The sequence below is a fragment of the Cynocephalus volans genome, chromosome 1 (genome assembly GCF_027409185.1).
Source record: "Cynocephalus volans isolate mCynVol1 chromosome 1, mCynVol1.pri, whole genome shotgun sequence".
NCBI lineage: Eukaryota > Metazoa > Chordata > Mammalia > Dermoptera > Cynocephalidae > Cynocephalus > Cynocephalus volans.
The window spans coordinates 123251182-123275611 of record NC_084460.1 but is presented as its reverse complement, the minus strand read 5'-3'; the positions used below and the strand labels follow the sequence as shown (position 1 = coordinate 123275611).

Below are 24430 nucleotides of genomic sequence, written 5' to 3'. Positions count from 1 at the left end.
CATTTGTTGAGTGCCTGTTACATTCCACACTCTAGGGGGCATAAAACTAGTATTTTAGTGTTCAGCCACTTTTGCCATTATATTGCTCTCAGCCTGTGCTGAGCCACCCAATGGGTCAGCGAAGCACAAGCACAAACACATCAAGGGCACAGAAAAAATTCTTCTTAAGAGGATTCGATATTGAATGTTTAAAAAAAGAAGCACTGAGTAGTTACCATAGAAAAAAATCAGAACTTAAGTGGAGTTCTTATGGTCATTTTATAGTTTATTCTTGATTTTATTTTTTCATTACACATAGGAGAGACATCATAATCTTTTTCACTTTGTAGACCTTCTCAAGAAACAGTCTGGTCAAACTTCTATCCTACATAGTTGTTCATTTCTTGCATATGTATGTCCCTTGTTTCTTCAATAAGACCATGTTTTACACTACTGCTTTTATATTTTCCTTAGTTCTAAACTGACCTATCAGAGAGAGTGCATGATAGTGGGGGAGGGGGTCCCTGAATTTTAAGTGAATGACCCAGCCTCCAGCTCCCCCATTTCCTAGCTCTGTGATCTTAGGCAAGCCACTGCTCTAAGTCAGTGTCTCCCTCTGTAAAATGGACCTAATGTCTAGCCTACTTTCTGTCCAAGGTTCTTTTGAAGATAAAATGAGATGATATATGGGAAAGCAGTTTGTAAACTTTCAATGGATGATAATTACAGTAAGATTTTAGTACCTCGAAATAATCAATTAAGCAAAAAGTGACTAGAACAGCTTTGTATACAGAACTCAACTACCACAGCCCTTCAGGAAAGCCACCGAGAAACAAAGAGCGTGCAATTTATGTCAGTCATTTTAGAGATTCTCATGAAACGAGAAGCAGTGACGATGTAGGATGGCAGAGTGAGCAGGAGCTGTAACTTCTGTGCAGGAAAATCTCATTCCATCATCATTGTTGGCTAAAGTTTCTAACCTCTTTGCGGTATGTAAAACTTTCTTCCACACACTGAGCCCCTGCACCGGCAAAGACAGAGCAGTTCTAATGAAGGTCAAAGACTTCAGGAGTCATGATGCTAAGGTGTTAGGAGTTTTAAGTAGGAGGAATAAAGGGACACTCTTTGGGTGGTAAATACCATTCTTTCCTCTCTTCCCTTCCATGTCCCCTGGAAGGAGGAGCCAGCTCTGCAAAACCAAGGTAGGGCTGAAAGGAAAAGAGGCTTCCAGTGGGAAACTTTGCAGTTCTGCTCTTCAGCAACTCCTCTCCCAGACAAGGAAATAAGATCTGGATGGTTGAGACAGAGCTTGAGCCTGTGAGAAAAAAGCCAAGAGTCAGGCTATGGTCACAATAAGGACTTTTAGTTGTATAACAGAAAACACAAACCAAATTGTCTTAAACTAAAAAAAAAAAAAAAAGGAAATTTAGTGGCTCACATTACTGAAAATCTCAGAAGTATTCCAAGTACAACTAGATAGTTTCACCTCCATCTCTTTGCTCCTTTTTCCTCAGGGTTAGTGGTTTTCAGCCTCTGCTGCAGCTTCTAGCTCAAAAATTCTTCCTGCTAAGATCACCTTACTTTCCAGGATCTCCTGTAAAAGTCACAGAAGTCATGTTGGTTGACCAGGCCTGGGTCACAGATCCATCCCTGATGCTAGGAGTCCTCTCAAACAACATAGAATGAGAGTAAGGGGGGAATGAACCCCCAGAGGGAAATTAGGATGCTATTAGGAAGAGATAGAAGCAAAGCAGCCAAAATTTAAAAAGCCAACTACACAGACACTTCACCTAATCCTAGTCCAGGTAAAGATGGGTCCTCCCGGCTCATACATGCTCTGTCACAATTCATCCAGGAGAGGAGACGGATAGGAAAATGGAATCAAAGCTCTAGGAATGAATAAGATGTGGGTATTGGCCAAAACGTCCTGTGTACTTGCTGTAGGTCTCCATTGAGCCTCCAAAACTCAGGCCATTAGGTGAGCATCCCAGAATTTAAGATCTTGGCCATGTCTCTACCTATCCAAAGATGGATCAGCAGTTATTCACTCTCCGTGTGAAGACCTACATGGAAACCTATCACCTATGCAATCTAATCCAAGTGTCTCAGCCTGTAATTCCATGCCTGCCTTCTGTCAATTCTTCCCTTATAAGCCAACCTGCCTGTCACCTCCTCACAAACCATTCATTAGTTTTTGGCACAGCATCTTTTTGCTTCTGATTAGTTTTCGAAATAGCATCTTTGCTTAGCTAGATCCCACACCTGAAGGGCCATCAAGTTTGGTCTCCACTAGCACTGTCCACCACAAACTCTTAAAGCTTTTTGAAAATTCACTTTCTCCTGGAAGTTTTTGGAAGTCATGTTCCCATACACGCACCTTCTGATCTTTCTTTCTTCCTCATTTTTGCTGTTTATATACCCAGCTTAAGCTTCTAAAGTTCTTCGGTTGACCGAAGTAGAATCTTATTAGTTAAATGTCTGGTTAAATGAAGGTCAATCACAAAGTTTTTTCTTTTGTTGACCTTTTCCTCTGTAAAATATATATCTATCAACTCATATGCCTTAAAATGATCACTAATGGGTAATTTATGAGCACACAACACACAATTGCCACCTGACCTCCACGGAGACCCCAAGCTCTTCTCACAGCCCTCCTCCACAATTTTCACTCTGACTCCTCCTTGGGACTGTAAACTTCATACATAACAATACAGAAACCATGTCTGTATTGTTCAGCACTGTGTCCAGAATGCCTGACACTGGAATACTTGTAGAATGAATGAGTAGTAGTCTGGTTGATTTGACCTGACAACATGACCTATTTGCAGGGACTATGTTTGACCCAAAAATTCATTCTTGAATCAATCACAAGGCTCTGATTGGACAACTCTGGGCCACTTGCCCACCATCAAGTTTGAATTGAACATCACATGAGTAGGAAACCACCTTCTTTCTTTTCTCGGGATGCTTATGCACAAGGCGTGCTTTCTAGATTCCTCCACCTCACTAGTCAAAATTAACAGGCATGCATGGTGACAGAACCATGGTGATAACAGAAGTCAAATGGAGTTGATCTTTTCCAGGAATTGCTGGTACTATTGTGTGTTGGGGGCGGGGGGGGATAAATTGATGTGAGAGCCAGAGAAAATGGAGGAGAGATAAGAAAATATGACCAAGGTTGGAGAACTGGCCCTGGATTCTCCCTACACGATTAGCACAGGAAGTGGGCAAGAAGCAACAAACTCATTATCTGTGTGAACTGTCCCTCATTATCTGTGTGAACTATCCCTCATTGTCTGTGTAAGTGGGGTGCCTTGTGCACCTCATTTTTCTAAGAAGTGATGTGCTAAGAAGTGATGCCATGTGTAACAGCTGGAAGTCCTAGACAACAGGGGGGGATTTCTAGTCTCTAGTCTTTGTCTTAATTCAGTTGATGCTTAGAGTGTGTACCAAGAGGTGATTCCCATTTATGCTTATTATGAGCAACCATTTGACTTTACAACCTTAAGGGGAAATACCCTAAAAGGCCACAAAATGGGAATATTACCACATAGAGGAATATGTGACCTTCTGAGTGTGTGTGTGTCATGTATATTTGACCCTCTTTGAGATATGTGTCTTCTCAGTGTTTTGTTTTCTTTGTGAAACTGTCAGTCTCTTTGTGTCTATATTTCGTCTTCTGTGTTTAGGTCTTTCAACTAGCTCTTCTCATTTTTCTTCCCCTTCATTTAGTCTCTATTTTTCTTCATATTACTCCCCAAATAAATAATTTGGAAGCATATTATAATGAATTATAATTTCAAGTAAAATTTTATATTTTCTTTTTTAATAGAACTATTAATTTCTTCTTTTAAAATTCTAAAAGCAGAAGAGTGTTCTCTCTGGGGAGAATATCTAAATCATTTTTTAACTTATATTGCTTTTTTGTGGGTCAATGATTATCAATTTAAAGATTGCCTGTTATTGCTCTTAAGGGTGAAAGGGTTTTCACCTCCATCTTCCCTGCTATGTGAATTAAAGGCAGAGTATTGTGCAGAAAATAAAATGCTCACATGCATAACTTGCAAGTCAGCATGCCAAAAGAAATATTAAAGATGTTTAAAGAGATGACTTAGAGATATGACTTAGTAAACAAATAATTAATTATTAATGGATAAGGTACAAATTTTGACTAGAAAATATTTCACACTCATGTGATTTTATTTACATACCTGTTGTGAGGATGAAGCTCTACAATACAATTCAGGTTAGGATTTGAAGTAAGGGAGAAAATTAAAAAGACATGACTTGGGATGGGCCTTGAAGGATAGATAGGCTTTGTGGATATGGAAAAGGATCTATTCCTTGGAGGGAACGTCATATGCAATGGCAAATACACACAACAACATAGATGAATCACAAAAAGATCACATGAGTGAAAGAATCCAGACTAAAAAAGAGTACATGTTGTGTGATTCCATTTCTGTGACACTCTATCTCTAGTGCTAGAGAGAAAGCAGATCAGGGGTGACCTAGGGCAGCAAGTGGGGTGGAGATTGACTTGAAAGGGGCACCAAGGGACCTTTTGGGGTGATGGTAGTGGTAGTTACACAGACGTTTACATTTGCCAAAACTCAGAGTTATACACTTAAAAAGGGGTGCACTCTGTCTGTCCTATATGAATTATACATCAATAAAGTTGATTAAGAATAAAAAATAACCAAAAGTCCCATGAGAAAGTACAGGATGAGGAGGAAATCAGGATGAGGATGTCATTCAGTTTCCACCATTTTTCCAAGCACAGCTTCTTGCATTGCCACAAGCATTACACGTGTCTCCACATCTCACTTTTAAAATATGTCCATCTTCTCAATCTAGTTTACACTTGTTAACCTGCTGTCAACCGAGATAGACAACCTAACAGACTGTCTAATCCAACTCTTGCACATAGATAAATACACTAGGTCCCACCTTATCTGCGGGTTCACTTTTTACAGTTTCAGTTACCTGCAGTCAATGTCAGTCAGAAAATATTAAATGGAAAATTCCATAAATAAACAACTCGTAAGTTTTAAATTGTGTGCTGCTGTGAGTAGTGTAGTGGAATCTCGCACTAGCCCGCTCCATCCTGCCCAGGACATGAACCATCCCTTTGTCCAGTGTATCCACACTGTGTATGCTGCCTGCCCATTAGACAGTAGCAGAGAGACACCACATTCACATAACTTTTATTACAGTATATTGTTATAATTGTTCTATGCTATGATTAGTTATTGTTGTTAATCTCTTACTGTGCCTAATTTATAAGTTAAACTTCATCATAGGTAAATAGAATTAAAAGATAATATGAATCTTTCCATGATCTTTTTGAAGTACCCTCATATATATAGGAAAAAATATAGTATGTATAGGGTTTGGTATTATCTCTGGTTTTAGGAATCCACTGGGGGTCTTGGACTGTATCCCTCTCCATAAGGGGGACTATTGTAGTATAGTGTAATGGTTAAAAGATTGGGCTCTCAAGCCAGACTGAGATGACTTAAATCTCAATTGCCACTTAATAGCTTTGTAACCTTGACAGGTTTATGTCAAGGTTATGTTTGTGTCTTACTTTCCTCACCTGAGAAATGGAGATAATGAAACTTATCTCATAAGTTTATTATGAAGATAACAGCAGTTAATATGCATAGAGTACTTAAGATAGTGCCTATACATAATGTGTTTAGTAAATATAAGTCTTGAGTATTATTCCTTTATAGTTGAAGAAAGTAAGACCCAGAGAGTCCACAATTTTCCCAAAGGCATTTATCTATCCAGTAAGAAAGCCCATATCTGCTCCAAGTGATCTGTTCCCTGATGAGGTCAATTAACTCTCAAAGTACCATGTGTCCAGTTTGTCCCTCTAGGCACATGCTTTCTAGCTCCTGATAGGCTGCCAAGTCAGCCAATGGTTTCCTAGTAAGGGCATTGGTCTATAACCTTGAACCCTCAGTATTCACCCGAGGAAACGAGTCTTCCCAACATCCCGGTTCATACACAGACCCAAAGAGAAAGCATAGTGTGTAAGTAATTGGGAATGAACACAACTGACCAAGTTGGAATAATATATCAAGTGTCTTTTTGTCCATCTCGAAAATTATTGTATCTCTTGTCCCTAAAACAGTGCCTGCTTTACCCATAGTCGTTCTCAATAAATACCTATTGAATAAACAAGTAAAGCAAGAGAATGGGACAAAGGTAAGTACTGAGAGGACAGAGGTTTCAGGGGATGACAGCAAGACAGTAAGTGGTTACAGGCATAGATACGGGAGAAGGTGAGCGGTCTCAGAGAAGTGGCCAGAAAACTTCCATACAATAAAACCATAGTAATTCCAACTTGATAAATTTGGGTTGAAACTTCTCCATGATCAATGAAGTAATTGACAGGGGAGAGAACAACACTTTGGTAAGGATTTTAAGAGCATAAAGATCCAGAAACTATTAAATTTTAAATTATGTGTCTTTATTTTTTTTAACTGATGTAGGTTCCCTGAGATTATCAGGAACAGTATTAGCCTAATTTGTACTAATGAATATGCCTAAAAGAAAAAAGAAACTATTTATTTTTAAAAATCTACTTTGACCTTTATTTGTTTGTTTTCGTTTGAGAATAAAATTTAGATCTTTATATTTTCAATCTGAATCACCCTGATTCAGCCCAATTGCACTGTCTAGAATCAACTGCAGTCCAATGCTATATAGATAAAATGAAAATGGACATCCCTATCTTGTTCATAATCTTAAGGGGAAAGCATCCAGTCTCTCACCAAGTATGAAGTGGACATTTATAGATGCCCTTTCTGGGGTTGAGGAAGATTTCCTTTTATTCCCATATTATTAAGAACTTTTATCAGAAATGGAGGTTGGATGTAATCTATGCTTTTTCTGTATCTATTGAGATGATCATATGGTTTCTCTTTCATAGTATGTGAATGTAATTGAATGTTAAACCTACCTTGCATTCCTGGGATAAACCCTACTTGGTCACAAGTATTTTCCTTTTTCTATACGGCTGGACTTTATTTACTAAAATTTGGTTAAGAAACTTGCTTGTATATTCATGGGGAATATTGGTCTATAGTTTTATTTTCTTATAATATCTTTGTCTGGTTTTGGCATCTGAGTCAGCTATCCTTAGAATGAGTTAGGTAGTATTGCCTTCTTTTCAATGTTTTGGAAGAGTTTGTATAGAACTGGTATTACTTCTTCCTTAAATGTTGAATGGAATTTGTCAGTGAAACCACCTTAAGTTGGTTTTCTTTGTAGAAAAATTCTGAACTGCAAATCCAATTTCTTTAATAGAGTGCCATTCTAGTTATCTATGAGTCAGCTTTCATAGTTTGTGCCTTTCAAAAACTTTGTTCACATTATGTAAGTTGTCAAATGAATTGGCATACATTTGTTTATAACATTGCTCATGTAATATTCTCAGACTATCCTTATAATGTATGCAGGACCTGTAGTGATGTCACTTCTCTCATTTCTCATATTGTATGCATCTTCTCCCTTTTTTTCTGGTCAGTCTGGCTAGAGAGCCATCAATTTTATTAATCTTCCCAAAAAACCAGCTTTTGGTTTTAGGGATTTTCTCTATTATTTTTGTTTTCTGTTTCACTGATTTCTATTCTGATCTTCATTATTTCCTGTCTTCTGCTTTATTTGAGTTTAATTTGCTCTTATTTTTCTAGTTTCTTAACTTAGAAACTGAGGCCATTGATTTGAGTCCTTTCTTCTCTTCTAATGTAGGCATTTAGTGCTATAAATTTCCCTCTAAGTATTGTATTAGCTGCTTCCCACAAATTTTGATATGCTGGGTTTTTATTGTGATGTAGTTTTAAAAACCTTCTGACTTTATTTTTTATTTCTTCTTTAACTCTATGTTATTTAGAAGTGTGTTAATTGGTTTCCAAGTATCTGAAGATTTTCCAAATATCTTTGTGTTATTGATTTCTAATTTAATTACATTGGAGTCAAAGAACATACTTTGTTTGATTTGATTTTTAGATTTATTAAAACTTGCCCATGACCCAAAATATGATTTATCTTGGTAAATATTCTGTGTGCTGATGAAAAGAATGTGTATTCTGCTGTTGTTGGGATGGGTGTTGTATAAGTGCTAATAAGGTCAAATTGGTTGATAGTGTTGTACAAGTATTTTATACCTTTATTGATTTTCTGTCTACTTGTTATTTCAACTAATACAGGTAACATGTTGATCTCATTTTTCTCATTTATCGTCAGACTGATAAAAGCTCATCATGGGCACCACTTGTCTACCTAGTATTGCTGGACACTTATAATAATGTCTGTAACATTAAACCAAGCACTCAACAAACATAGTTTGAGTAGCCATTAAAATTCAAGCCCTCTACAAATAACTAGGGATACAAAAAGCAAAAAGACTATGCCTGTTTTAGAGGACCTTGGTCTAATAAATTGTAGGTATAGAATTTATAGCCACAAAGATTCTGAGGTGCTTTCTTTTCTGGATATGACGTTTGCATTGCTACTTGTCTACGTCTTCCTATCCTTATCTCCCTGCCCCATCTGAAGCTAGACTTGCCATGTCTCATTAGTCAACTCTCAACAGCAAGTATCCTAGCAGTTACCTTGTTATCAAAGTCTCTGCCTGCTGCTGAATGAATGTCAGCTCCACCAATGAAGTCATATTTAAATCCTTTTAATCTTTTCATACCTTCTTCTTTTGTAAAGAGCTTAATTGAGATATAATTCACATACCATACAATTCACTCATTTAAAGTGTACAATTCAGTGGTTTTTAGTATATTCAAAGAGTTGTCCAACCATAACCACAATCGACTTCAGAACATTTTCACCACATCCAAAAGAAAGCTTGTACCCTTCAACTTCCACTCCCTAGGCCCCCCATCCCTAAACAACCTGTAATCTACTTTCTGTCTCTACATATTTGGACATCTTTGGACATTTCATATAAATGGAATCATAAAATATACGGTCATTTGTGACTGGCTTCTTCCACTTAGCATAATATTTTCAAGGTTCATTCATGTTATTCCATGTATCAGTACTTCATTCCTCTTTATGGCCAAATAGTATCCCATTGTATGGATATACCACATTTTTTTTTTTTGTCGATATACATTGTGGCTGATTATTGCTCCCCATCACCAAAACCTCCCTCCCTTCTCCCTTCCCCCTCCCCCCCAACAATGTCCTTTCTGTTTGCTTGTCGTATCAACTTCAAGTAATTGTGGTTGTTATATCTTCTCCCCCCCCCCGGTTTTGTGTGTGTGTGTGTGTGTGTGTGTGAATTTATATATTAATTTTTAGCTCCCACCAATAAGTGAGAACATGTGGATATACCACATTTTATTTATTCATTCATTCATCAATTCATGGACATTTGGGTTATTTCCACTTTGGGTTATTATGAATAATGTTACTATGAACATTTTTGTATAAGTTTTTGTGTGGACATATTTTCATTTCTCTTGGGTATATACATAAGCAGAATTGTTGGGCTGAATGGTAACTTTATGTTTAATTTTTTGAGAAACTCTCAGATTTTTTTCTTTTTTCCAGAGTGGTTGCATTATTTTACATCCCCACTAGCAGTGTATTGAGGATTTCTATTTCTCCAAATTTTTATCAACACTTGTTATTATCTGGTCCCATATCATTCTGGTGTGAAATCTAGCCTCTCTTTGCTTTGGTTACTCTTTACCCATCTACTGTATTTCCCCTTGTTCTCTAGCACACACACCATTTTTGAAAAATTGGTCTCTTTACTGCCCCATAAAATGTCATGTTTATTTCTAATGTGATATCTTTGCCCGTGTTGTTCCTACTGTTTTTACTGCCTTCCTTCCCCCCATCCTTTGCTAGTCCAAGTCCCTATCATGCCTCAAGCCTTCCTTGACTATTTCAGCCTTTTTAATCTCCATTTTCTCTGCATTTCTCTGTACTTAGTGTTGATATCCCATATGTTAGCCCTTAACTGTATTTTATCTTGCAGTTTGCTGTTTTATCCAATATTTATGTCTCATTTTTTATCATCCTAATCTTTTTGTAAACTCCATAAGAACTGGATGACCATGTCTTATATATCTATAGCCCAGTTCGGCAGACAAAGTGGATATTCTATAAATATTTGCTAGTTGATTGATTTCAAGAGTACACAAATCTTATATTTATAATGAGTTTTTTAATGTACACTTGGAAACTTTGAGAGAAAGAATTTTGGTTGGTTCCTTCTTCCTTCAAGTTAAGATTACAGTGGGAAATCTCCAGCCCAGGCCAACAGCAATGCAGAAGGCTTGTAGCCAGTGATGTTTTTTGAGTTGTCTATCTAGTCCTTCCAGTGTGAAAGATTACAGTCTAAGTTATGAAACGATCTTGTTCCAGCTCCCCACCCCACATCTACCTCCAGATACCCGGAGAGGTCATTGCGGAGAACTAGTGGACAGAGAAAAGGGGAGAAGCAGCTGCTGCCTGGCATGTTAAGAACCAAGGAATTGAAACCTGAAAAGGAGGAAGAAAATTTATACAACTACTCTAGCTTTACTACTATCTATATATGCATTTTTATGTATTCTTCAAATAACAGTGATGCTTTCTAAAGAGGTACTTAATAAGGAAATATCACTGACCTCTAGCAATATTTGCCATGGAACTCTAAGCAATCTATACTAGAGGCAGGACGGTATAGCTGAAAGGCCCCTGTTTAAATCCCACTCCAGCACTCACTAGCTGTATGACTTTGGCAAGTTTCTTGACCATTGCATGCCTCAGTTTTATCATCTATAAAATGAAGATGATAATAGCTCCTATCCATAGAGTTGTTGTGAGGATTAAGTGAGATAGTGTGTGAGAAACAGTATATAGTACCTGCCACATGAGAAATGTAGATGAGACATAATGCTCTTCCTCTCCACTCTTCTCACCTTCTTTTACACACGTCAGAGCAAAGACAGAGTTAGCATAGCATGTGGAAAGGATGATGGAAACTGTATGATTAGGATAAAACATTTGCACTAACAAGTAAATCATAGGTACATGACTCCAAAGTATGGAGGGCTTTGGAAGTTACCTAGAGAAATTTGAAGCATATTTTATCTGAGCCATGGTAGGGCCCCAGCAGGAAGTGGGAGGGGCACAATCATAGCATGGAGAAAGACTGGCCATGTCAGAAAGGTCCCAGAGTGGGTGGGAGGGATGAGGTTCCTAGTGTTGAAGGAGGGGGTCAGCATCAAAGGACAGAAGGGCCACACTTTCCTCCAGGTAAGGAAGGGTGTGTCAGCAGGGCTGTGTTGGGGTAGAGACAAAGGTGTGTGCATGACTCTGTGTAGGAGGAGATCAGGTCATCCCAAGAGCAGAAGGAAAGGGGAATTGGAGTTCTAGGAAAGGAGAACGTCTGGGACACTTCCTCTCTGCAGACTGTTTTAACGACTCAGTGAAAAGTAAGACAAAAATAAGGGCAACGACCATCAGGGAACGCTTGGGACAACACGATGGCACAAATCTCTACTAGAATTCATTCTCCATCTTTTTTGAGAATGTCTTAGCAGCTCTGGTTGCAGAACCAGGTAGCAGGGAGTGAGGGGTCCCCCGCTCCCATAGGCCTGGGACAAAAGTCAGGGCAGCCAGGGCCTGCCAAGGTAGCAGTGCAGACACTAAAGAGGTAGATGGTAAACAGCAGGTCAGGTGAGACACCCAAGGTGGTGTGCCTATGAGCACACGGGGTCTGCATGTCCCTAGTCATGTCTCAGAGCTGCTTATTAGCAAATTCAGTTCACTCCTTTTGTCTATTTAATTTCCTTACTGTAAATAAATATTTATTTAAAAATAAAGTCAATACAGATATAAATTGTTAAGAAACAGTGTCATCCCTGGAGTGGAGTGGAACAGGAAAGATGCTGCAGGGCTCAGGCAACACTGGCTCGGTTTGTCACCCACATCAGATTAGCGTGGATAACAGGTGCTGGGCCTGGGCCTCAGAAAGGCCTGGGAAGGCCGTCATCTTTCAGATGGACTTGACCCAAACTTATCCCCAGCGTCAGATTAGATGTTGGTGTTAGGTACTTTAAAAATAATGATAAAAGAGAGAGGTGCCTCTACATGTATTCCTGGGGCCACCAAACCACAGAACAGAGAGAAGTCACTCCTAGAGCTTGGAGAGACCCTGCAGACTCTCTGGCCCAGCCCTCTCATTACATGGGTGAGGAAATGGCTCAGAGAGGAACAGTGATAGAGTGGAAGTGAGCGCCCCCACACTGACAGGCTGGGCCGTGTCTTACTCTCACCTGGTACCCCAGTGACACAGGGAAGGTCCCACGTGAAAGATAAGCTGCCAAGTACCAACTCTCTCCTCCTGATCCAGGTCACAGGCACAGCAGGAAGCAGAGCCAGGACAAGATGCTTAAGTTTTCTGTGCCTCAGTTTCCCCATCAATAAAATGGGGGTAATCATATTATTTCTTGTGAGGATTAGATTAGATAATAAGGGCTGGTCAGTTAGCTCATTTGGTTAGAACATGGTGTTGATAACACCAACACCAAGGTTAAGGGTTCAGATCCCTGTACCAGCCAGCCACCAAAAAAACAAAAAAAGATTAGATAATGAATATAAAACACTTAGGATCATGTCTCAAAGATAGTAAAATGACTCATATCTAAAATTTTAAAAATAACTGTTAGTAATGTATGTGTTAGTAACTATTATCATTACTTTTTGTGCAAAGGCTTTGTGACCCATAAAACCCATAAAAATTCAAGGATTCACCATGACTGACAACAGCGACGGCAAAGGCCGCACCCACAGCCTCATTTCTTTCCTCCTTCCACCCCCCTCTCTGTGGTTTTGGGCAGCAAGATACTTCCACAGATGCAGGACCACAGGGAAAGGAGGTGCAGATAATAAGAGCACTCAGTCATCCCTACTCTCCTTCCCCAATGCCCATCTCAGAAGATGCCAAAAATGGGCTCTGGCTTACAAACCCTGCCCCTTCTGGGGCACCACAAGGTGAGGGTGCACCTGCAGAAGCTTTGGCTTGGCTGGTGGCCAGGTGAGATATATCCCGTTCCCTTTCCCATTTTCAGGAAAGTGTTTCCTACCTCTCTTACAATTTGAGTAATAAGTAAAGCCCATGGCTTACCAGGGCTGCTGCTAACACATGCAAGTGTCTTGGGGTAAATTAGAAAAAGGTGTCACTTCCTCAAGTCATGTTCCTTCCACTCTGTTGGAACAAGATAGTTTACCTCCCTTGTGCAGTGCACCCCCTACATAACTGGTTACATGGGGCAGCCCTGTGGCTTACACTCATTCCTCTCTGCTCCTCTTTAGGTCCTGAAGCACCTACGGCACCTAAACTTTACCAACAATATGGGAGAGCAGGTGACTTTCGATGAGTGCGGTGACCTGGTGGGGAACTATTCCATCATCAACTGGCACCTCTCTCCAGAGGATGGCTCCATCGTGTTTAAGGAAGTCGGGTATTACAATGTCTATGCCAAGAAGGGAGAAAGACTCTTCATCAACGAGGAGAAAATTCTGTGGAGTGGGTTCTCCAGAGAGGTACGTGCTGTTCCGAACACAAGATGCCTTCACCGTGGGCAGGAAACTCTGCTGGGCTTTGGGAGGGCCTTGGGCTTCTCCCCTGGACTTGCAATATGGTGAGTCCACTTCCTTCAGCTCATTAACCTCTGCACTTGCAGGGCTCCCTGTGAAATCCATGAGTGTTTAGTGTACAGAGGAGAATCCTCAAAACCTGCACCCCATGCCTTCTTATTATATTGAAACAATTTTACTTTTTACAAATATGACATCCTGCCTGGTAATCAAATTTCCTTTGCTAAAACTTTCTTCATCCAGAGCAAAACATAAACATCACTCAAGTCAGTTGCTCTCAACTGAGACCTAAGGGATATGTCCTACCTACTGTGGGTGGGGGAGACAAGTTTGAGAGTGGAGGCGGCTGCTTTTTGAGTGGTCACAATGACCAGAAAGTATAGCACTTGGGGTCCAGGGATGATAAATGTCCAGAATATGTGGGACAGTCTTGCATAACAAAGAATTGACCCCTACCCTAATTGCTGGTAGCAACCATGGAGACACACTCACATCCGAAACAGAGCTGGATGTTTCAGACTGAGTCATTAGGTGTTATCATCATTGTCCAGGGCCCGGGCAATTCATACAGAGGTAGTTCCCTGTCATCCAAATAGCTCAGGGCTGACCTATAAACCCAAGGGACGGTTACTTCTACTATGGCATACCTGTAACAAAGAGGAGGATGCTTGTGACCACAGTCAGGGGCCCCTTCCCTGAGCATCACTGTACCTAGAGCCTGATTCCAGAAGCCCTTCACTCAGTGAATATGCACTTAAGGAAAAGACACACAATATGCTGAAATAACGATTGTGTCCTAGAATGTAATAGGCTGCTGAGGACCCCGCTCCTCTCTAAGGACGTGGAGCCTGAACAGGGCATCTTCTTTAACTCTCCCTGGAAACCTGGATGAGACCCACCACATTTCTCTTGGCGTTTACCTCTCTGTTACCACCTTTGAGCATCTTGGACCACTTTTTATAACATAACCAAAGATTCGATTTCATCTTTTTATCAACCTTTTTAAGGATGCTGGGTTTCTGATGAGATGCTACAATTTCACTGTTTCCCATTATGTAGGATGGGTTACCCATGATGAAGTCTCCTATAGATGGTGGGTCTCATCTGCACTGTTTGAGTCTTTATTAGCTTCTACCTCAGAGGGTGGATTCTCACTTTTAAGCATGTCATGACCTTTTCCAGACAGAGAATTTGGAGTTCCACAGATTACACTTCTCTGTCCACTAATTATACCCTTGTCTAAATTATCACGGTTCAACTGACTAGAGTCTAAACCGATCAGCTATAATATCACCTGTTCACCCCTATTGGGTCATCCAGATATCTTTCGTCCCCATTAATACACAAAATTGACTATCTCTAATTGGTGTAATTCTCATTCCCTGCTCCTGCATGGAAACTATTTCCTGCACCGTTCTCCAAAACCCTAATGTCCCCTAACTGGCTATGCACAGGGAATCCTCACAAGTTCAGTCATTTATGTTCCTGTAATAGTTGACAGAGTTACAAATTAAATTAGTTTTTCCACTGAAATTTTACTTCAGACCTAGCATACAACGGGCACTCAACAAATCTTACAGTCTAGTCCACTTTCTTTTCTGCTCACCATCTATATTTATCTATCTATCTATCTATCTATCTATCTATCTAGATAGATAGATAGATAGATATTTTTTGGTGGCTTGCCAGTACAGGGAACTGAACCATTGACCTTGGTGTTACAAGGCTGTGCTCTAACCAACTTAGAAACCAGACAGTCTATATTTATCTATAAATTATATATTAATAACTTCCCTCCAAAAAAAGTTGTTATTGATATCAAATGATATCACGAAGTTGTTACTGATATCAAATGAGATCAAAGATGTAAAAGCATATTACAAATTGAATTATACTATATAAATGCAAAGTGTTATTAATACAACATTATATCTTAATATTTTCAATTTACTTACTAATACAGCGCTTTAGAGCTAGATGGGTCCTTAAAGATCCTTGTATCCAACCTTCCAGTTTGAAGTTGATGACACTGAGGATTGGGGAGGCAAAGGTGACCTCCCGGGCAGACAGATGGTCAATAGAAAAGCTGAGACTAGACTCCGGGTGCCCCAATTCCAACCTCAGTGTTCCACCTTCTACAGGATACTGTCAATAATTTTTTGCATGTTTCGCTGCAACAAATAGAAGGAAAGAGACATCTTAATTAGGGGCTTGGAATCCAGATGAGCTTCCTTGGCCAGAATTGGACAGATATCTTTAAGAAGGCTGTTGGGGAGACTTGGAGATACTTGACAGCTTTTTGCAAAACCAATCTTTCTGGTGACTGCCTCAGGCCACTCCTGTGGTACAAGGATTCCTCTTTAGCCGATGGATGCTGAAGGATGCAGTAAGAGGACTCAGAGCGCAACATTCTTCTAATCCTTGACTAGCATAAAGCGGGGTGTGGTACAGTGAAAAGTGCAGACTTTGAAGACTGATGTGGATTTGTGAATCTCAGCTCTCCAACTGAGTCATTGCGTGACCCTGAGTCTGTTCCTTAACCATCATAAGGAAGAGAAAAGAGTCATGGCAGCGACTGAGAAAGGCCCCCAAAATGTATACTCCCCTTTTTCTTTAAAAATAGAACTCTATTTTAGCTAGACACATGGTAAAGATGATATTTACCAGCCTTCTTTTCCACTAAGTGTGGCCCTGCAACTAAAGCCTGAAGAATCAGATATAAATGGCAGTGTTGTGTGATGGCTTCTGGGAACTTTCTGTAAGAAAGCTTGCAAGAACCTTTTGCTCTGTTCTTGTACCCTTATTTTATCTTGCCTCCTGGAAACCAGATACCACCACCAAGGACTATGAGGCAAAAGCCAAACACGTCAGAACAATGAGGTGGAAAGAGTCTAGATCTCTAGAACCATGGAGTGCCATATCACTCTGGACCACATCCCTACACATTTACAGAAGAGAAAAATATATTTTAATATTGTTGAAACTTGTTATATTGAGAGTTTTGGTGCTCATAGCCTAACAGAAACCAAGAAGGAAGGCTATCAAACTCATTTTATGAGGATAAAATAATCTTAATACCCAAAACAGACAAGAATAGTATAAGCAAAGATCAGTATAGGCCAGCATTGTTTATAAAATTACAGCTCAAATCCTGAATAAAATATCAGCAAACCTAGACCAGTGATGTATAAAATATATAATTCATCATGACCTAGTAGAGTTAGCAGTGAATTTACTTTATGTAATGATAGCTGAACATTAGAAAGTTCATAAATGTAGCTTATCACATTAACAAAATAAAAGATAAAAGTTCTACTACAATGTCAATAGATACAGATAAAGTATTTGGTAACATTCAATACCCTTTCAGATTAAAAAAAAAAAACCTTCATAAATTTAGGAATAGAAGGGAACCTTACTTTACCTTACCTTGATAAAGGATATGGCAACCATCATCCTTTAATAAGGAATATTTAGAATAATTCCAAGTGTGGATTTGGGAAACAGGGCCCATCGCTTGCATTCCATGATCAAATGGGTTGGTAACTCAAGAAGGATTAAGAGAACATCTCTGAGAATGACTTGTCACCATAGTTGAAGGTCCTAATGTTAATTGTCCTTCACTCTTTCCTTTCTTTTTTTTCCTAACCAGGGTCATAAGAGTCTTAGCAATCATCAAGTCCAATACTGCCATTTCTATTCCTTTTTCATTAGAAGATAGTGTTGATCATCTTCTGTTCAAGTTTTTAAAAACTACTTTGTCAAGCCAGTTATTTCTTTTCTGCTAAAAAGCAATGACAATTATTCTATTGCTTTCCATGCTTTTATCTTTGTAAGATGTCTTTTAGAGTAGGTAGGTAGAGGGAAGACTTATTAAAGAGACATTTTGGAAATAGCATGAGCCCTACTATTTATCAAGCATTAGTCAAGGCTTTGTAACTAGGGTTACAAAGATGAGTGAGACTTGTTCTCTACCTTTAAGAAACATATGCTTTTGCAAGGTAGTCTTCATTCTATGATATGTTTGTTGTCTCTTGCTGCTTTGCCTCCCATGGATTTGTCACCCCTTGTCCCCTGGGTGATGGAGCCTCCAAAGATTACTCAAAGCCCATCTCTTCTGAGCAGTGAGAAGCCCTGAAAAGGGGTTAATCTCCCAGAATGCTCAAGAGTGAGGCATTCCTTCCATTTGGGAAATTAACCACGAATTGGGGTTCCCTTCCTGCATTTATTCTCCAGACCAGGAAGTTACAGGAAGAGAACATAGGTGGGGTTTTTGGTAAGTATAGTTTAACAAGTTTAACAACAGAAGCTGGTAACATTCAGTAAGACAAGCAAGGTGACATTCTGTAATGCAATTAAGTCGATCCACTAACAAAAGCTTGATTTTAGCAAACATTCTCTTCTTACAGCAATTTCCCAGTATCTTTACATATCGATCAGTAACCTGTCTGTCTTTGAGCCAGCAACCTTGCTGTGTTACAACTTTTTATCTTACAACAGAGACTGTATAGCCTGGGGAAAATTTCCTGTCCTTTGCAAGGTCAATATTTGAAACTGCAAGGCTTTGGAAAACCAGGCCTGTGAAGTACATTTGTTTTATGCATAGTTCACAGTCTCTGAATCATATATACTGCTAGGTAGTATATATAACTAATAAATTTCTACAGTAAGTACTCAGTTTTCTGGCATGATCAAAGAATGAACTGGAAGCAGGCCTTCTGGAATGGTGCCTCAATAAAATTGGACATTCTGTCAAAAACAACCATTTCAGGACTTGGAAATCAACCATAAGCATAAAACAAAAGGTGAAGTATTTTTTTTAAGAAAAACTAATCAAACTCTGGTAGGAACAGTGGTGGTCTGTGGTGTTTTAGCTTGGAGCTGCTTTCCAATTATTTCTAATAATTTAGCTATTCTTTTTGGTTTTCTGTATGGGCAATCATATCATCTGCAAATAATAACTATTTTATTTAGTACTTTCCAATATATATGCCCTTGTTTTTCTTGTCTTATTCCACTAGCTAAGACCTCCAGTGTAGTATTAAATAGTAGTGGTGATAGTGGGCATCCTTGTTTTAAAGAAAATGCTTTTAATATTTTCTCATATAGAATGATGTTTACTATAAGTTTTTTTAAGTTGCTCCTTTCAAGTTAAAGATATTTCTTCCTACTCCTTTTTCACTACATTTTTATCACTAGTTTGTGTTAAATTTCATCAAATGCTTTTTCTTCATCTATTGATTATCATGATTATCTCCATTAATTTGTTAATGCAGTGAATGATACTTATAGATTTTCTTGCTGTTTTCATTCCTGACATAAACCTAACATGATCATGGTGTATTTCCTTTCTTATGCCCTTTCAGTTTGTTTGCTAGTTGTTTAGTATTTTTCATCTGTTTTCAAGTAGTAGAAAATAGTGGTGCTCTTCCCAGATCCTCTTATATTCCTTACACTTTGTATGTATCTCCAGGGCTGCTGGATATTTTTGCTTCCAATAACCAGAAAGTGCTGCTCTTTCTCAGAAGACTGGCTGCAGGCTAATGGAACCCACTTTGCCCACAGACTCAGAGAGGCAGAGGAGCCTAGGAATTTACATTCCCCTGAGATGATCCTTAACTGATGAGTGGCGGGGAAATATAAAGTCCTAGCCCCTTTCCTCAGGTCAGGACAAGTCTGAGGCAGAACTTCAGTCCAGAGCTCCCCTGTGGGATCAGGAGAAAGCTACCCTCTGAGGATCTTTCCTAGAGATCAAGGCCCTGCTTGTCCCCCTTTCCTTCTAAGTCCTACATCCTCCATTCTTACATGTTTCTGTGGCAGAACTTTCTTTCCAAATCACTTGCACACAAATCTTTGATTCAGAGTTTGTTTCTGAAGAAAACCTAAAATAATTAACGAGTGAGATGTATCTGTAATTTTTTTTTTTTTTTCTTTTTCATACTGTTCTTGTCTGGTTTGGGTATCAGGGCTATATTGTCCTTCTGCAAGAATGAGTTAGAGAATTCCTTTTTTTTTCCCCTTTTCTCTCTATTCTCCAGTAGAGTTTGTATACAATTAGATTGATCTGTTCCTTAAATTTTAGTGCCCTTTGCCTGTGATGAACACAGGATGATCTTCATCTCAGGTATGAATATGTGGTGGGGGCAGGAGGGAGGGGCTGAAGGAAGCATATAGTTAGATGTAGGTTATTGTCCCAGTTCTGGCTTTTGCTTTGGGTGGCAGACAATAAAAATGACTAACTAAAAGTGATTCGAACATGAAGCAGTAATGACGGAAAGAAGCAAAGGATTAGGATTAATCAAATTCTGTGTACCTGAAGTCCATTTAGAAAATAAATAAACCACATCTATGTTACCTGAAATTAATGCAGCTGCTGCAGCTTCCTTTGGGTCAGTAGTCACCTGATACAGCTCACTGATCTGCTCACTTTTGATCCTTCTGTGCTGTCCTGACTGCTTCACCGAGGCAAGAGTCTCAGAAATCACTCTGTAAAGCCTAAAATAAAAGTGCAGGAATTGCAACTCACTGCAAAGTTCAGTCTCATTTTCAAACAAATTTCCCCTTGTCTCAATACCTCCCTTGTGATTTTACTTCTCTGTGGGTTCCATGTCCTGTATCTTTTAGTTTGTCTCAAGCTTTTAAATCCATGAGAATAAACAGGTGTCTCATTCTGGGAACTGGAGGGGGTGAGAGAGGGGATTATTTAAGTAGAATTTTGGTCAATGTGTAGAGTCCCAACAATTAATCATCAGAGAATCCCATGGATGTGTGTGCATACGTGTGTGTGTACACACTCACTCATAGGCATCTCTCCCTTTCACAGATAACAGGACTAAGGACCTTTAGATCTCCCTCTTCTTGGAATAGGCCCAGAGTCTGCCACACTGGTCCTTGTGCCCAACCCTCCCTCCCCCATTGCATGTGTCAAAGGAGCTGTAGGACTGACCCCTAACCCCACAGCTGCAGCCACTCACTTTTGTGCTCTCTGTCTTCCAGGTACCCTTTTCCAACTGCAGCAGAGACTGCCTGGCAGGGACCAGGAAAGGGATCATCGAGGGGGAGCCCACCTGCTGCTTTGAGTGTGTGGCATGTCCTGATGGGGAGTACAGTGATGAGACAGGTAAAGGAAGAGCCCCTCATGGACACTGCAGGACTCGGTCCACTTCAGGGGCCTGAAGCCAGGGAAGCCCATGGGAAAGGGCTGGGCTGAGATGGTGCTCAGCAGAGTTTCTCATTCAACAAGAGTATGTCTGAGCATCACATCACACTGAGCACCGAGGGGGCATAGAAAAGGAATGCTAGATGTCATCTTAATACCGTAAAAACTTACAAATATACCTTTACACATCTTTCTCTTACTTTGGTAATGCTGTCCAATATTGTTTTCCTTTTCTTAGAGCTCAGGGGCCCTGAGTAGACAAAATTCTGGCTGCTTTGGGCTCCAGAGTTAATAGTCCTTGATAGATTTCCTGCTGGGTACCTGGCTCTATACAAGGGTACTTCAAAAAGTTCATGGAAAAATAAAATTTAAAAAAAAAAATCTTTCCATGAACTTTTCGAAGACCCCTCATATTTGCTGTCTTACTTGCCTCAGGTTCTTATAAAGTGGGAATAATAATTAAACTTACAGCATTCTGAGAATTAAATGAATTAATATTGGTAAAGCACAGTTAAGTTCTAGATAAATGTTTGTTAAACTTTGGCATATTGGAAGCAATCTATAAATATTAACTATAATGGTTACTATTGTTATTATCTCATTTCATCCTCACCACAATAATAGGGTTATTATTGCTTCCACTTTACAAATGAGGAAACTGAGGCTCAGAGAGGTTAAGGAGCCTGACCAAAGTCACACAGCTAGCAAATGGCATTGCCAGGATACCATCCAGCTCTCTGACCACAGAATCCATGCTCCTTTTAACTGCCCAAAACTGAACACTGCCTGGGACATAGCAGAGACTTTGTAAAGATTCATTGATTGAATGAGTCTGCAGTCTCCTTTCTTGGGAAGCCACAGATGTGGAGTGAGGAAAGCACAGGTCATATGCATAGGATACTCGTCATTGCTCTAGAAGGAAGTCTGCTGTAGCATGTCTACAGAGCCCATCCATATATCCAAAATAAATCAGGCTCTGTGAGATGATAGATATGTTAATCTGCTTCACTGTAGTGACCATTTTACTATCTATATGTATCCCATAACATTGTGTTACAAACCTCAAATATACACAATAAAATTTATTAAATAAATACATAAATAAATCAGGCTGAGCTTGAATCACTCTGAAGAGTTGATGGATTGTGCTAGACCTCTGGTGTGCAGGGCAGCCACCTCTCCAGCAAGGTTGATCATTCTCTGCCACAAACTGTCAGCAGGTTGTATTAAAGGAAACAAGTGCCCCTCACCCCCGTGCAAAGAAAAAGCAAACAATAGAACCATCAAAGGTGCATGAAATTAACTAAATATGTTATTAAACATGTCAGGGTTCAATATAGTTTTTGATAGTGTAAATATCACAGTGATATCATCAATAAAGAGAATATAAAGTGACCATATCCAACAACCTATGTACCCTCACCGCCACAAGCATACTCACAAATTTTAGCCTATGCCTCACAGTAACTCTTTACTGGGACATTTTTCAGATGCAAGTGCCTGTGACAAGTGTCCAGATGACTTCTGGTCCAATGAGAACCACACTTCCTGCATTGCCAAGGAGATTGAGTTTCTGTCATGGACGGAGCCCTTTGGGATCGCACTCACCCTCTTTGCTGTGCTGGGCATTTTCCTGACAGCCTTCGTGCTGGGTGTTTTCATCAAGTTCCGCAACACGCCCATCGTCAAGGCCACCAACAGAGAGCTCTCCTACCTCCTGCTCTTCTCCCTGCTCTGCTGCTTCTCCAGCTCCCTGTTCTTCATCGGGGAGCCGCAGGACTGGACGTGCCGCCTGCGCCAGCCAGCCTTCGGCATCAGCTTCGTGCTCTGCATCTCCTGCATCCTGGTGAAAACAAACCGTGTCCTCCTGGTGTTTGAGGCCAAGATCCCCACCAGTTTCCACCGCAAGTGGTGGGGGCTCAACCTGCAGTTCCTGCTGGTTTTCCTCTGCACCTTCATGCAGATCGTCATCTGTGTTATCTGGATCTACACCGCGCCCCCTTCGAGCTACCGCAACCACGAGCTGGAGGATGAGATCATCTTCATCACGTGCCACGAGGGCTCGCTCATGGCACTGGGCTTCCTGATCGGCTACACCTGCCTGCTGGCTGCCATCTGCTTCTTCTTCGCCTTCAAGTCCCGGAAGCTGCCGGAGAACTTCAACGAAGCCAAGTTCATCACCTTCAGCATGCTCATCTTCTTCATCGTCTGGATCTCCTTCATTCCAGCCTACGCCAGCACCTATGGCAAGTTCGTCTCTGCTGTGGAGGTGATCGCCATCCTGGCGGCCAGCTTTGGCTTGCTGGCCTGCATCTTCTTCAACAAGGTCTACATCATCCTCTTCAAGCCATCCCGCAACACCATCGAGGAGGTGCGGTGCAGCACCGCCGCTCACGCTTTCAAGGTGGCAGCCCGGGCCACGCTGCGCCGCAGCAATGTCTCCCGCAAGCGGTCCAGCAGCCTCGGGGGCTCCACGGGTTCCACCCCCTCCTCCTCCATCAGCAGCAAGAGCAACAGCGAAGACCCCTTCCCGCAGCCCGAGAGGCAGAAGCAGCAGCAGCCGCTGGCCCTGACCCAACAAGAGCAGCAACAGCAGCCCTCGCCCCCGCAGCAGCAGCAGCAGCAGCAGCAGCAGCAATCACAGCAGCAGCCCAGATGCAAGCAGAAGGTCATCTTTGGCAGTGGCACAGTCACCTTCTCACTGAGCTTTGATGAGCCTCAGAAGAACGCCATGGCTCACAGGAATTCCACACACCAGAATTCCTTGGAGGCCCAGAAAGGCAATGACACCCTGACCAGACACCAGGCGTTACTCCCGCTGCAATGCGGTGAGACAGACTCAGAACTGAACACCCAGGAAACAGGCCTGCAAGGGCCTGCAGGTGGGGACCATCAGCCAGAGATGGAGGACCCTGAAGAGATGTCCCCAGCACTTGTAGTGTCCAATTCACAGAGCTTTGTCATCAGCAGTGGAGGCAGCACTGTCACAGAAAACATACTGCATTCGTAAAATGGAAGGAGAAGGCCAGTCCAAGGAGAATCCAGAGAGGTTTTTTGGGATCACAGAGATGAGGAATCTCCCCAGACTCCTTTCCTCTGAGGAAGGAGGCATAATAGACACATCAAATGCCCCAAACTTAGTTACAGTGTTTTAAATGACGGTGAATTGACTAATGTTCCTTTTAAAATTAAAAGAAGAGCCATGTGTTTCAGTGGTTGTGTTTGTCAGAGCATTGAGGTTGCCAGAGACAGAGTTGCTCATCCACATCCAATATCTTTTCCTCTGTCTATCCCACTCAACAGCTCAGAGGCGAAACTGAGGCTTTAAACTACCCACCCACACCTACTCTTTCTTTTTAAGTAAATAAATACACACACACATACACAGAAAGGCCTGCCCTGCAAATAATGGACAACCTGATTCAGAGAAAAAAGTGTGCAGACTGACGGGTCATCAGATTTGCCACCACTAGAGTTAAGTGTCTGAAAGATAGAATGTCAGCAGTGCTGCCTAACACTTTGGCAGTGGAAAAACTTTAAATTATCAAAACATAAGGGGAATTTGCTCCCTACTATTTATGAAAACCATGAGATATCTGGTCTCCTACCTGCTGCTATCATGGGACATCTAGAAGGTTTGCATCCCCCCATACCAGTATGTATGGT

General features: G+C 40.7%; 1 protein-coding gene across 2 annotated transcripts in view; it reads left to right on the top strand.

The window, feature by feature from the left end:
- Positions 1 to 23774, top strand: part of CASR (calcium sensing receptor) — a 32580-nt gene extending 8806 nt beyond the window's left edge. Inside the window, exons 4-6 of one of the 2 annotated variants that reach the window (XM_063113594.1) lie at positions 13321 to 13551; positions 20602 to 20725; positions 22255 to 23774. In XM_063113594.1, coding sequence (XP_062969664.1) covers positions 13321 to 13551; positions 20602 to 20725; positions 22255 to 23774 — 1875 coding nt within the window. Of the gene's footprint in view, positions 1 to 13320; positions 13552 to 20571; positions 20726 to 22254 lie in introns of both variants that reach the window. The other variant, XM_063113585.1, reaches the window with a different exon arrangement.
- Positions 23775 to 24430: the final 656 nt, after the last annotated feature.